The 14,769-nt window shown below is 43.8% G+C and overlaps 1 protein-coding gene across 1 annotated transcript in view; it reads right to left on the bottom strand.

Annotated features, from left to right (window-relative positions):
- Positions 1-2,743: 2,743 nt before the first annotated feature.
- The window catches only part of LOC101360318 (sodium-dependent phosphate transport protein 2B-like), a 17,895-nt gene continuing 5,869 nt past the window's right edge, over positions 2,744-14,769 (bottom strand). Inside the window, exons 5-13 of the mRNA XM_004375129.2 lie at positions 13,068-13,211; positions 11,163-11,274; positions 8,472-8,667; positions 8,098-8,193; positions 7,163-7,283; positions 5,341-5,508; positions 4,239-4,355; positions 4,011-4,135; positions 2,744-3,349 (exon numbers count right to left, since the gene is read on the bottom strand). Of these exons, the coding sequence (XP_004375186.2) occupies positions 2,744-3,349; positions 4,011-4,135; positions 4,239-4,355; positions 5,341-5,508; positions 7,163-7,283; positions 8,098-8,193; positions 8,472-8,667; positions 11,163-11,274; positions 13,068-13,211 (1,685 nt within the window). The remainder of the gene's footprint in view (positions 3,350-4,010; positions 4,136-4,238; positions 4,356-5,340; positions 5,509-7,162; positions 7,284-8,097; positions 8,194-8,471; positions 8,668-11,162; positions 11,275-13,067; positions 13,212-14,769) is intronic.

The following is a 14,769-nucleotide window of genomic DNA, read 5'->3' as shown; positions in this document are numbered from 1 at the left end:
GCCACGTGACAACCGACAGGTATCACGTCCTTTCTCACACGTTACTTGCCTCTATTAGCTAACCACTTACAGTGAAAGTGACAATATAGGCTAACCACAGTTCCTTTTCCTCTCAGCCCTTCCTTATTCATCAGTAAGATTAAGGGAGAGAATGTATGTGGAATGTGTGCATATCAACAACTAAAAAGAAACTGTTTAGTTACCTTTGTGCAGTGTTTCTGCTGTTCTGGTTGGAAAGAGCTATAAAATAATTCTGCATATGAACTAAAGTTCCTGTGTTGCATTTAAAACTGGCATTACACAATATAAAGATGAACAACCAAATTCATGCTAATAATTACAGTAAAAGTTGCGATTTTTCTTCACTTAGAATGCCATATAAACGGAAATAAAAAAAAAAAAAAAGCCTTGACAAGTCCAGAGAGAGACTGTGGAAAGGAAATTGTATATTTTTAATACTTATAATGGCACTTTTCCCCCTGCTTTTTGAACAAGAGTCCCCACAAATCATGTCACTGGCCATGGTGTAGGTGGTGAAATGTGAAAGTTCGTAATTTTAGGAAAAATGCAGGCCCCTATTTCCTGGTAATTGAAAAGCAACACACTCACTCTGGGTTTGATCATCTTTTTTTTTTTTTTTTTTCTTTTTATTTGTCCCTTCCCACAACAAGTAAAAAGCAAAACAAAACAAAAATCAATGCAAGCACAGAAATACAATTTTAAAAAAATCACCAGAGTGCAAAGAAAGCCACAGCCCCTGCCTGGGTTTAACTTACATATTTACAGAGTGTGTGACTCAGGTGTGGCTACAGAGGCATGTTGAAAAAAGACATTACAAAATATACAAAGATGGTGTTTTTTCTTTACATTTCATAGAAGAACTGTGCCCCATTTTCAAATGGGAGCACTATAAAACACAAATCTTGCTACCTGTTTGCTACATAAGTTATGAAAATGCTGTACAGGTAAATGGCACGTTTGGGAACTGCTATCTACAAGGAGGGCTCAGTTTGGTATCACAACCTGTTAAGATGGTGAAGCTGGGATAGGGGAGGACAGTGTCTTGGCGCTCAGCTTCACCCACTCCCCTTTCCCAGACACCACTACAGCTCATGAGAAGTGGGCTGTTGGGAGTGAGGAACAGTGGAGGAAAAGGTGTAAATACAACATAGCATTCCAGAAGACATACCTGGGACAAGAACGAGCACAGCCCTTGGTCCCACAGACACACCTGAGCCCCACAGCTATTTTATGATCTCGGTTCTATGAGCGGCCCAGCCATGGTCTGGATTCTTCCCTGGGAGAAAAGTTCTGAGTTTAGTGGGCATGGAGAGGGAGCAAGACATAAAAGCTCATCTATGGAGAAGTGGGAGAAAGTTTGGAAAGAGGTTCTGGTTTAGATTCTAACATATGGATGCATGAGTGGATGGATGATAGTTGGAAGCTGACCACTAAAAGCTGATCCTGAAACTTAGTTGCTCACAGAGAGTGAGAAGTAGGCAGAGAGAACCATTCTATACTCAGATAGTTCCTGGGATTCAGGGTGACAAGAGTAGAGTGAGGGACTTAGAGAACTTGCATATCTTATTCCCAGTGATCCAAACCATGAGGTGGACTAAAAGGTGGGGAGGGGTGATTTTTACCTGCCCCATTAGGCTTTTGCCACAACTGTCAACCTGGTTTCTAAATTAGGCAAATTAAGAGCCTGAGGTACTTTAGGCAGATAATATATCTCCCCAAATGAGCCCAGTCTGGGAACAGGACCTCTCTCTCTCACTTACGAAGACTGGCACAGCAGGCAAGACAAAGCACATTGTAAACCTCTGTAGTTCAGATGTTCCTCCCATTCTGGAAACTTCCTAGCCACAGAGCCTAAGCTACCTTGCTGTCTCAAGGTAAAAATGAATAACAATCAGTATTTGAGAGCAAGGACACAGCGGTTAAACCGGTTGGACTAGCCTCACCTCACCTACCCAGGTGAAGAGATGCTGACAGTGTATTTGTATGAGGAGTTCTATCAGGGCTGCAAAACAAAAAGTTAGTGGTTCGAACCCACCAGCCGCTCTGCAGGAGAAAGATGTGGCAGTCCACTTCCATAAAGATTTACTGCCTTGGAAATCCTACGAGGCAGTTCTATTCTGTCCTATAATGTCACCATGGATCAGAATTCGACCTGACGGCAATAAGTTTGGTTTTAGGTTTGTTAGGAAGTAGTCCTCTCCAAGTCTTCATGAGCTACAAACTATTATGCTACTTCACCTAAACCTAGCTGATGAGGTCAAGGGTACCTAGGAGCAGCTGCGCTTGAACACCTCTTGGTTGAAGCCAGTCTTTAATAAAAGATATGGTTGAGCTTTATCACAATAAAGAAAAACATGTATGTGTATGCACAAGTACATATAGTTACATATCCACCTTTGTGAACCTCCCTTGAGCTGTTTCCTTCTGAAGAGGATGATTTGAATCTGAAAATATGTCCTAGTGACCAACCCCTCGGTGCACAGGTGGGTGTGATCATCTGTCTATCTAGCCAGGTTTCAGTGTGAAATTCTCACTGCATATTGTCCTGTTCCTTCCTGGGAGAGGGACCAAGCAAGCAGGGGCTGAGATGAAACAACCCTACACATGACGTACTGGGCTAAGCGGAGCGACAGTTAGGACTGATGTCAACTCCATTTCTCAGTGAAAGGAGTGCATAAGCCTGTAGGACTTGGGGTCCCTCCTCCCATCTCTTGGTAGCCCCCTAAAGGGCTGTGCTGTTGGAGATGGTCTTCACACCCATGGTATTGACTTGGGACTTGACCTCATCCTGGGCTTCTCTGCTCATGGCTATGTTATCGAAGGCATCAGGGGCCTTGATGGGGATGTCTTTAGGGTGCTCCTGCCCCTCCTCCAGGTCCTCACAGCACTTAGGGCAGCCACGCAACAGGCAACACACACGGCAGCAGCAGCAGCAGCGTCTCTGGCAGCAGTTGGTAAGCAGGGAGATGAGGTAATCCCAAGGCTTCAGCGAGTGCATCCACAGGGGCAGGAAGTCCCAGTTCTGGAGCTTGCGGGGCAGGATCCATGGGCAGCGGGACTGCAAGAGCCCGATGAACACCACCAGGATCAGCAGGAAGATGATGGGCACCCCTACACCCACCAGCACTTGCCAGCCAGCCAGCGAGAGGCCAAACACTGTCAGTGGGATAAGGAAGAAGAAGAAGACCATGTAGAAGATAGCAAACCAACGGTACTTGGCAGAGATTTTGCCCAGCCCCTTGGCCAGGCGGATAGGCAGGCGGGTGAGTGGGATCGGGTACCACAGCAAGATGCCAGAGATGTTGAAGAAGAAGTGGCACAGGGCAATCTGAAACACAAGAGGTTGGGCAGGTAAACAGGAGTGTCTGTTGTATTGTGGTTGGGGGAGGGGAGAAGGTCATACTATCAACAAGAGCTCTGCAAAGGAATGAAGATTCAGCTGGGAGTCAGCATCAGCTCAGACCAGCTAATGGGCCAGTTATACTACTGTCCTTCTACAAATGCACAGAGGTGACTTGTCTCTAAGTAGGAATGAAAGCTTGATTCAGGGCATAAGAATCAAGGAAGTTAATTTTTTCCACAACATTTCTTCTTCTAATGCCAGGCCTATGTCCCAGGCTGCCTCCCTGGTGATTGACAAGGTGGAGGCCACCCAAGAGGGGGTAAGGAGATGGGAGGCACTGTCTGCGCTGCCTAAACACTCTTTCCAATCTCTCTATCAGTGGTCACTCAACCTTTGTTTAAGCCATTGCCAGTAATGGGAGTTTTGTTACCTTCCCAGGGAGAATAGCTTTGACTGTTCTGAGATTGAGCTACTGGACTCTATCTCCAAGTGGTTTCTCCTCCACACCTTAGTTCCACCTTTTGAACCTAGTAGATAAAAGTCTGGCTCTTGTTAGAAACCACCAGCTTGCAAGCCCAAAGGATGTAGCTATATGGTTATATCCTCCCAACCTTCACAGAGCCCTTGCCTCACTCCTTGTCCTCACCTGGAGCGAACTCTTCAAGGTACTGCCTGGGCTGGCTAAAGCAGCCAGGATGGCAGTGGTGGTGGTGCCAATGTTGGAGCCCAGCGTGAGTGGGTATGCCCTCTCAATGGTTATCACACCGATGCCTGGGAAAAACCACAAAGACCATAGCATCAGTCCCAACGGATGATGGGAGATGGCAACGGTGGCCAGGGGAGAAGCCGGGGGAAGACAAAGCGGAAAACTCACCAATCAGTGGGGTCATGGCAGACGTGAACACAGAGCTGCTCTGCATGAGGAAGGTCATTCCTGCCCCTACGAAGATGGCCAGGTAGCCAGTCAACCAGGCAAAGGGAAAGGGGAAATCTGGAAGACAGAAGGCACAGGATGGAGGATGGGCTTGCAACTCCGGAGGAGCCCAGGCTGGGCTAGCAGGTTAGGTTATGAAGATGCCTCCCCACCCCACACCATGATCTGAGAGTGCAAAGCTTCATTCCCTGCTGCCTTTCATCCTGCGTTTTCATGATGTGGGTGTGGTGTTATGTGAGTGAAGACAGAAACAAATTTCCTGGAGGTCAGAGGTTAGAAATGCTTCACCCACACAAATACTTTCCCACAAAGCACTCAAAGCACCCAGACCTCGATATCTCCTCTTCAGCCTGTTCTCCCGTTACTACACAATCCCTACATTTGCTTTCACCTAAAGGACTATCAAGAACATGCAACAGCTTGGGACAAGCCTACCAACCCAGTCCTCCAGACCACTGGCACAGGATTGGCCCCCTACACACAAGTAGCCCTGAAAGTTGACTAATTCACCCTCATGACAACCCTGTGAGGCAGATTTTCTTGGCTCCATTTCATGAAGATTTTACAGGATGATGATGTCACTGGGCAGAAGCTCCTCTTGGTCAGTGGTATCTCATTGGCTTCAATCAGATGTGGATGTATTTTTCCAAAGCAACATTTTCTCCCCAAAAGTAGAAGAAAAGTGGGGACCGGGGGGCACATGTTACCCTTTTCCTAAAGGCCCCAGTGGACCCAAGAAAGGGCATGTAGAAAACCAACCAGGAAAGAAGGCTTAACTCATAGTTCTGTGAATTTTAGCTGGCTCCTTCTCAGGACCTTGCCAACATGGGATGGAACTTTGTGCCTGCTGCCTTGTTCCACACCCAAGACACCAAGAAAAATCTCAAGGGAGAATGACATCCTAAGTTCTGCAGCTTCTCAGATCCAAGAAAGAAGCTCCATGCAGAGGCCATAGCTTGATGTGAACCGAAAGGATCCCAGTGGAAGTGGCCTGTGACATGAACCCCTGGAAGGCCTAGAATAGGGGGGTCAGAGTGCCTACCAGTGTTGAGGGTCTTCTTGATGACACTTGCGACCTGTCCCTTGAGCACAGAGTTAAGGAGCTTGACAATCATGACCAGGCAGGTGCAGAGGACCAACAAGGAGGTTATCAGCAGGATAACGCCAGTGGCAACATCTGGGAGGTTGAAATTCACAAAGATGTGCTGACCTGCAGAGACCACAGAAAGCCCTTGTCAGGACACAGTCACCCATGGCCACATGTTGGTATTTATTCCCAAACATCCTTCTCTTTCATAATAATACAAGTTGTTAGTTTGGCACATGGCAGTCCAGGATAAAGATCCCATTTCCCAGCCTCCCTTGCAGCTATATCTGGTTCCAAGGCTATGTTCTGGTGAATGGGAACTCAGTGGATATGTATAGCTGGGCATTGCTCCTAGGCAGAAGGCATGAGCTGTCCTTTTTATTTTCCCCTTCTCAATAGCAGAGATACAGATGTATCGTGGACAACACTCCAGGAATACAGAGCATCAAGTTAGATGTTAGCTATAGAAGAATCCTGATCAAAAGGGGGAAAATACAAAACAGAATTCAAAATTCAAATAGAATACAGACTTTCTAGAGCCACAGAGGCTGGATGAGTCCACAAAACTATTGTCAAGAGAATCATTAAAGCTCAAACCAAGAATATCCCCTGAAGTCTTCTTAAATCCAAACCATAACTTCACTTAACTAGTAAAGAATGTCTACATTGAGCATTGTGTTCTTTTAACAACTATCTATATGGGTCAAATTGACAACAGCAACTCAAAAAATTAGACAGGAAATTATGTTAATACAGGAGAAATTGCACATTGTCAAAAGAGCATTTCAACATCTATCCTGAAGTACAATGCTTTCAGTGATAGAATATCTATATGCCTGCAAGGAAGACCAGTTATTATCACTAGTAACGCTAACAGCATCTAACATTTATTGAGCATGTACTATGTGCCGAGCACTCACATAATTGATGTCACAAAAACCTAACAATGTAGCATTTTAATTATTGCCATTTTACAGATGAGGAAACATGGGCTCAGAGAGATTAAACCCAAGGTTACACTTCTAGAAGGTGGTGAAGCTGGGATTCAAACCCAGTGTGTATCTATTTCATTGATATCATGCTTCACAGTTTATAGAGATGTTTTCATGAGGCTGGAAGATGAAGTGAGGTCCTTAAAGTCACAAAGCTAGTCAGGGACAACTCCACGCCCCAGCCCGGTTCTTCTACCTCTAAATCTCATGCTGTTTTTTTTACTCACAATATGAAGAATACTTCCAGCTAAGTGTTTCAGGAGCAAAGTGGGGTTGGATGGGAAAGTCAGAGCAGGGGATATTGCTAATTGTAAAATCCTTTGTTTTCCAAGTCTCTGTGTCCCCATGGTAATTCCAGAAAACCATGGTTATATCAATAGATAACACAGCACTGAGAACATGGGAGGCAATAAGCTCATTTGATTCTCTGGGGGGTAAATCACACCTGAAGTATTAAGTTTAATTCTGGGCACTATATATTGAAGCCCTGGTGGTGCAGTGGTTGACAGCTATGGTTGCTAACCAAAAGGTCAGTAGTTCGAATCCACCAGCTGTTCCTTGTAAACCCTATGGGACAGTTCTACTCTGTCCTATAGGGTCACTGAGTCAGAATTGATTTGACGGCAATTTGTATATCTTAATTAGAGACACAAGATATACAAATGGGTATATACTTAGGATGGAACAGATCATTTGACAACCTGGACACCGCACAGATAAGAAACACCTGTCAGCCTCCCAGATAGCCCATCTGAGGGGCTGTCGCCCTGCAGAGTTCCACTTACATTTGGCGATGTTCTCCTTGTAGGTCACGTTCTTCGTGGTCCAGAATTGGAGACCATCCGTGAAACAGAGGGAAGGGGAAGTGCAGTTCTCAGGTGAGGGAACGGTGACATTCATCTCAGTCTGGACAGCAAACATAAGAAATTGTTTGCTCCTTAACATTTACTTTTGGTGGGAGTGGCAGGCAATGGGGGGACCAGGAGGGAAACATTATATGTGTCAACGTGCACAATGTCTCAATTGTATCATTTGTTTTATTTTAAGGACTTGTTTATTTTTTTTTTAAGGTGACAGTTGTTATAAAGTGTGACTTTTGAGCCTTTATAAAATATTCTCATTGAAGCTGGTTGGTTTCTGCCTGCTGATGTTGCTGCTCCATCTTTATTAGAAAAGCTCTTGGGACAACTGAGGACATACAAAAGCAACCTTCACACCTACTTCCTCTATTTCTTTTCATCTCTAGCCTTAACACCTCTCAAAAACACACATATACACCCTATAAACAAGGATAAGCTACAACCCTGCCTCAAAGCAGGTTGAAGTTTCCCTGACTTCAAGGGAAGGATGCTGTGGTTCTTCCAAGGAGGAACACAGTTTCCCTAGCAGAACCATTGAGAAAGGCATGTGAGAGATGCCACCATCTGCCACCACCTGTAGAGAGGATGCACTGTTTCCACGGGTCCCTCCATAAATGGGATCAGAGGTGCAGCCATGAAAAAGCCAGGGATATGTATCCGAGTTGTGGGATAGGGCAAAAGGGCACCTGTCTGTCCTATCTGTCCTACTGGTTAAGCCAACACAGCAGACAGTTCCTCAGTGTGGAATCTCGCTGGCCAGTTTTGATTTACAGGAGCTGTATTTTTTTCCTTTCCTTTACCTTCTATTTGCCTCCCTTGAATGGTTGCTTTAAGTTCAGACACTATTCTTAGAAACTTACCACTTTGGTGAAAGTGTGGCACCAAATCTTGACAAGACTCTTGTTTGGGGCTGTTTCATCCTTCATCGCAATTTGGTTGATAACTTTTTTATCCAGCTGAGGAAGGCAATAGAAAAGAATTAGCACTATCTCACAACTGCTTTGTGAAGGAAAAGTAAGTGGTTGCTGGTAGAAAGGTTCTGAGGAGATTAATGAAACTGTGAGCCACTTCCAATTACTCTCTCAGGTGTCCCTGAAGCCCCACCTTCCTAGGCTTGTTCCAGAGGGAGTCAAGAGCTATGTTTACAGATCCACCCACCCTTCACCATGTCTGCCCAGCTGATTGGGGTGTGGGCAGTTAGGCTCTTCCCCCTCTCTGAAGGAAGCCTGCTTACCTGGATAATGAGCTTTGTGAAGGGATCTGTGATGACTTTCAGAAGATCTGGAGCGTCTTCACCATTCTTGAAGTGGAAAGTCTCCACCACAAAGTTGGTCAGGATCTCTAGGTAATGGGTGGCAGCCTCCAGGGGCAAGAGCACGAACACAGAGAGCCAGTTGAAGAAATCGTGGACAGTGGCCCCTGCAAGAGCCCTACACAAGGGGAACCCCACCAAGCCAACAGTCAGATTACTCAGCAAGCAAGTGGACATGATCTAGGGAGGTCATTACTTGTACCATCTGCTACCATCTGTTAGGGGTCCCATATCTGTACACATGTGTAAAATCTCATTTTCATTCCTACAATGATCCCAAAGTGGGTGTTATTAATACCCTATTCAACAGATGCGGAAACTGAGGGCTGACAAGCACAGGGAACGTGAAGAGGGCTCTGGGTCCAGGACTCTTGTTTCCACTCCTAGGCAGAGCTTTTCCCACTAGATCAGACAGCACTCATCTCAGAGTCTCCTATGCTTGGGAGAGACATGTTCTATACATGTTCTCTTACATCAAGACCACTTGTGAATCACACATATTGAATGAAGACAACCTTCCTTTGGAAATTTGGGAACTGGTACGAATGTAACCATAGAAATCCTCTACACAAGAGAATTCTCAGCTTTAAAAAAATTAAGATCATGGCTCCTCTGAAGACTCTCATGAAACACATAAACAGTCTCCACAGAAAACAAGACTCATATGTACTACTCTCTGCATCTGTCTGAGCAGGATCACAGATCCCTTGAATTCCACCTCAACTATGCCCAGGTTAAGAAATTCTGATCTAGATTTTCCTCAATGAAAAAATTTCCTTTTAAAAATATCTGCTTGTTGAAAATAATCCCCAAACCAAAAGTGTAAACTTGACAATGGACGTGAACAGATAGAAGTAACAGCTAATAACCATGAAGGGGAAATAAACGCTGAGCTTTACTAGTGAAAAATAACTTTGTTGCTGGAGAGGGTGATTTAAGGGCGGCACGTTCATACACTGTTGGTGTGTGTAAAGTGACACAAATATTTCGTGGTAATTTGACAAAAAGCTTTAAGAGCCATATAGATGTTTGATATAGTAGCTATTGTTCTAGGAATCTAAGGAAGTAGTCCAGGAGCGAAAGAAAAAAAATCCCCAAAGATGTAATTGAAAACAATCTACGTACTTAAATATCACCAAACAAGGGCCAAATAAGCCAAGAATATTCCTATATATCAGGCACTTTGCTAGGTCTCATGTTTTCATAATTCTTATTTTGTAAGCAAATGCTACCCTGAGGCAAAAATTGGTGGAACAGTGGAAAGATTCCAAGATCAGTAGTATGGAGACTTGGATGGAGTGATGGAGTCCCAGCTATGCTCTGCAGTGAAGTCTCTTAGCCTATTTGAGCCTCAGTTTCCACACTCACAAAATGGGCATAGAAATTGTTGAATTGCTGGATGTTCTGTTGTGTATGTTTTCAACAACAATAAAAATAAATTTAAATTATTTTAAAAAATGGGCATAGGAATGATAACCCTGCTTCACACTTCAGAAGGGACCAAGGAGGCTAGGGGCAAAGAAGGACACCTCTGAGGACGTGTCCACTGTCTTGGGCCAGTTTACAAGACACAAGGGATGACATTTGCAGTCTCCCTAACCCACTTTAATGCCATCTGCCTGAATCACACAGTGACAGCATCACCTAGGCAAGATGCAAATATCCTCAGTCTTCCTTGCTCATTGTTCTTTATATATACTTTAATAAGCTCTGATAAAAGTCCATCATCAATCAGGAAGGCCAAAAGAATGTGCTTAATTTCCACATTAAGCTTTTTGGAAGAAGTGATATCCCTTTTGCCTGTATTCAAACTGCCCCATTTTCACATCTCATGCAGCTACAAAGATGCCTTTTACTGGCATGCAAGTGAAGAACAAAAAATGGCAAGGGTTGAGCTGGCCAAAAATGGAAGCTTTAGGAAGTCACACATCCACTTCTCACTTATTGACATGGATATTTCCAAACACCCGGTCGTTATGCGAAAATAGGTGTAATGCAAAAATGGAGGATGACTACATCAGATCATAAAATGGCTACATATCATTACAGAGCTGTTAAATTACATCATTAGATAACTGCCAAACCACTGCCAATCGTGGCCACTTCAAGTTGACACATAACCTTAACGATCAGAGCAGATGTTAATCTTGCCTGGTTCATTACTGCCAGAGGTAGGTCATTAGTACACTGTTTACTATTATTCGAAAAGTCGGATAACGAGATAGTCCATAATGAACAGTGGGTATAATTATTTATGACTAAGCGAGACCATAAATCCTACCCTAACTGGCCTGGTTTTAATGACACCACAGGGCAGGCAGGCTTAAAGCTACAGCTTCCATCTATTGAGCACCTCGTAAGCACATCCATACATGATCAGGTTTCATCCTTAGGACAGTAATGTGGCAATGGATACTATTATTAACCCTGCTATGCAGATAAAAAAGCTGAGGTCCAGCGAGTGTAATTAACTGAATGTGATCCCAGCTCCCAGTTGTACTCTATCATGGATACTTCTAGGAGCCCCAGCAATGAGAATTCATGTTTTCATTGGCTAATATGGCCCCAAACAATAGACCTGATGGTGGCAAAGGCTGATTCAGAGCCTCCTACCTTCGGAACTTGTTCCGGTCTCCTGCCTGCATGAGTGCCACGATGGTGTTGGTAATGGTGGTTCCAATGTTGGCCCCCATGATGATGGGGATGGCAGCTCGCACAGTCAACACTGGAGGGTGGAAAAGAAGATGAGCAAGTTCAGGAAGGAGGACACTGGTGGCTCAGTGGTAGAATTCTCAGCTTCCATGTGGATGACCTGAGTTTGACTCCCAGCCAATGCACCTCATGCACAGCCACCACCCATCTGTCAACGGAGGCTTCAGTGCTGCTATGATACTGAACAGGCTTCTGCAAAGCTTCCAAACTAAGGAAACCAGAAAGGCCTGGTGATCTACTTCCAGGTGAAACTTTACGGCTTACAACAGTCTGATCCTTCAGTCACCATGAATCAGGTCTAAGAACAACAAAAAGTTCAGGAAAGCTGCCTGGCTGTGTTCCAGATAGCCTTGGGCCTAAGGCGAGGTTAAACTCATTCAAGCTGGTAATCCCTGAAAGCAGCTGTTCTTAACCTAGTTGGGATTATGCACCTCATTGTGAGTCTGATGAAAAGCTAGGGTGACTCACTACAGAAATTCGTACATGCATCATTAAAAAAAAAAAAAAATCAGGCACACAATTTGAGAATTCAGATTCCTTGCATCTTTTTTGGACCTCAGTTTAAAAATGCCTTTCTAAAGTTCCCTCTTGTCCCTATTACAGGTGCAAGGCTAGATTAAAGACACCAGGAAACAGTCAATGTTTAAGGACAAAATCAGTCTATTACCAAAATTTTCTGACACATGGATGTAAAGTATTTTGAAGAAGTAATGCCTTTTTTCTAATTTGGCTCACTAGTTAATTCACTAGTTAATTTTGGCCAAAATGCTAGTCTAGCTTACATTATTGAGGAAATAGCTTTTCATTACAGATTTGGCCAAAGATTTTCAGAAAAGAATAGGAAACAGACGGAAAAGGAGTTTGCCGCTATTATATTCCTATGTAACAGGTACCTTGCTATGTTTATGTTTCATAGGCAAATGCTACCCTGAGGCAAAAATTTGGACCCACAAGTTAATTCACTAGTTAGTTCACTGGTAAATTTTGGGCAATATGTGGTTCTGCTTAGGTTATTGAGGAAATAACTTTTCATTAGTGGCCAGGCCAAAGATTTTCAGAAAAGAGTAGGAAATTGACAAGGAGGAGTTTGGGACTAATCCCCATGGAAGCAATCCATTCCTTCAGGCCACAGGAAGAGGGATCATTGGGATGTGACTGCAATCTGAAAAGGCCCAGCTGGGGAGAGTTTTAAAATGCCAAATAATTCAAAGTGGCTGAAAATTAACCAATGTAAACTGATCTGGCTTAAGAGAACCTATCTCAACTCAGTTGAAGCAAACACCAGTTTGGAATGCCATCTCCCCAAGCTCAGTTGTCCCAAAGCCAGTGTGTGATGTGACTAGATATGTCTTTATTCTTAGTACTGACCAGTGGTGTCCAGTAGAAACTTCTGTGATGATGGAAAGGTTCTTTGTGGCTATTAAGCACTTGAAGTGTAGCTAGTGCAGCTGAGGAATATTTTATCTTTTAAATTTAAATTAATTAAAATTAAAAAAAGTAAATAGACACATGTGGCTAGTGGCCACTGGACTGGACAGGCAGTTCTACAGAATTCAAAACTAAGTTCTCAAGCATTGGGTCAGGCTCAATCATTAAAACCCAAACAGGAGGCTGTCAGGGATCAAGGTGGAGCTCATTATAGTTGGACAAAATAGGAGGATAATGGTGACAAGACATGGACATATATTAAGAGTAAATGCCAGCCTTTCCAGGTGGACAGGTAAATGTCTGAAACATGAGTTCCCAGCTTTTAGAAACATGGTCCCCAGCTTTTAGAAACATGGGCTCATGGTTCCCCAGACTCACATGAGGAGGCCACCATGCTGACGATGATGGATGAGGAGGTGCTGGAGCTCTGCACCATGACGGTCACCAACACCCCGATCACCAGCCCCACCACAGGGTTGGACAGCAAGATGTTGCTTCTGAGGAACTTCCCAGCTACTTTTCCTGGAAAACAAACCCACAACCATGTGACAGTTGGTTCATTAGACACTAGGTCAACAGAAATCTCCATTCAAGGCCAGCTGGCCATGGGGTTTGCAAGCCAGTCTCCACCCCTATATAATCTTCCTTCCATGCTTTTTCCCAGTGTCTCCCAGCTGCCACAAGAGACCCAGCCTGCTGGCTTTCACTCACATGCCCTCCCGTCTCCACTTGTCTGGCCTAGCTCCCCACCCACCATCGTCCCCACCACTTGTCTTATTCCTTCACCCTACAACCTCCTATCTTTCAACCAGACAGTTTGAGCTCCTCAGCAAGCTCTTCTCTGGCCTTCTTTGATCATAGACTGGGCATCAATTCTGTACTTGGTTCAGAGGATACCAGTGAGCCTCCTGACTCCCTAATTCCTCTTCTAGGTCTCTGCAGTGCAGTCCCAACTCAAAAGATTCATCTACTAAAGTGAACCTGAGTGAATCTTCTCATTCTTCTCATCTTTTCCATCCACCCCCAGCCCCAGCCAGCCTAAGTTCACAAGAGAAACTTATTTTTTGAAAACTTTAAGTTACCTCTAAGAAGCATCAAACATGTAATCAAAATACATTGATGATTACTGGTGATTAGAAACAAAGAAGAAGGATCAGTAGTTGGAAAATATGGCCTTGATGGTAGAAACAACACGAGATTGCATGAGAATTTTTCAAGACCAATGACTTATTCATTGGAAATACCTTTTCTCAATAACATAAACTGTTGCTATACATATGGACCCTGTCAGATGAAATACACAGGAATCAAATTGACTATCGGTGGAAAGAGACGATGGAGAAGCTTGATATCAGTTGGTACAAAGCAAGGGAAAGACTGTGGAACAGACCATCAATTACTTATATGCAAGTTCAAATTAAAACTGAAGAAACTTAGAACAAGTCCATGAGAGCCAAGGTATGACCTTGAGTATATCCCACCTGAATTTAAAGACCATCTCAAGAATAGATTTGATGCATTGAACACGAATGACTGAAGACTAGATGAGATTATAGGATGACATCAAGGACATCATACATGAAGAAAGCAAAAGGTCATTAAAAGATAGAAAAGAAAGAAAAAACTAAAATGGATGTTAGAAATGACTCTGAAACTTGCTGTTTAATGAAAAGCAGCTAAAGCAAATGGAGGAAATGATGAAGTAAAAGAGCTGAATAGAAGATTTCAAAGGGCAGCTGGAGAAGACAAAGCATTATAAGGAAATGTTCAAAGTCCTGGAGTTAGAAAACTGAAAGGAAAAAATATACTCAGCATTTCTCAAGCTGAAGTAACTGAAGAAAACATTCAAGCCTCAAGTTGAAATATTCAACTATTTTACAGGGAAAATTGAATGACTCAAGAAGCATCAAAAGAAGAAGGAAGGGGGGAGTGGACAGCCCCATAAAACCAAATGGGACTAATGAGGCACAGCAGTCCAAGGATAAGGGCTAGAAGGCAGAAGGGGACAGGAAAGCTGGTGATAGGGAACCCAAGATTGAGTAAGGATAGTGTTGATGTGTTGTGAGGTTGTTAACCATTG

This window comes from Trichechus manatus, unplaced genomic scaffold, assembly GCF_000243295.1.
Source record: "Trichechus manatus latirostris isolate Lorelei unplaced genomic scaffold, TriManLat1.0 scaffold00034, whole genome shotgun sequence".
NCBI lineage: Eukaryota > Metazoa > Chordata > Mammalia > Sirenia > Trichechidae > Trichechus > Trichechus manatus.
The sequence above is the reverse complement of the archived record's forward strand: the minus strand, read 5'-3'. Positions and strand labels throughout refer to the sequence as shown.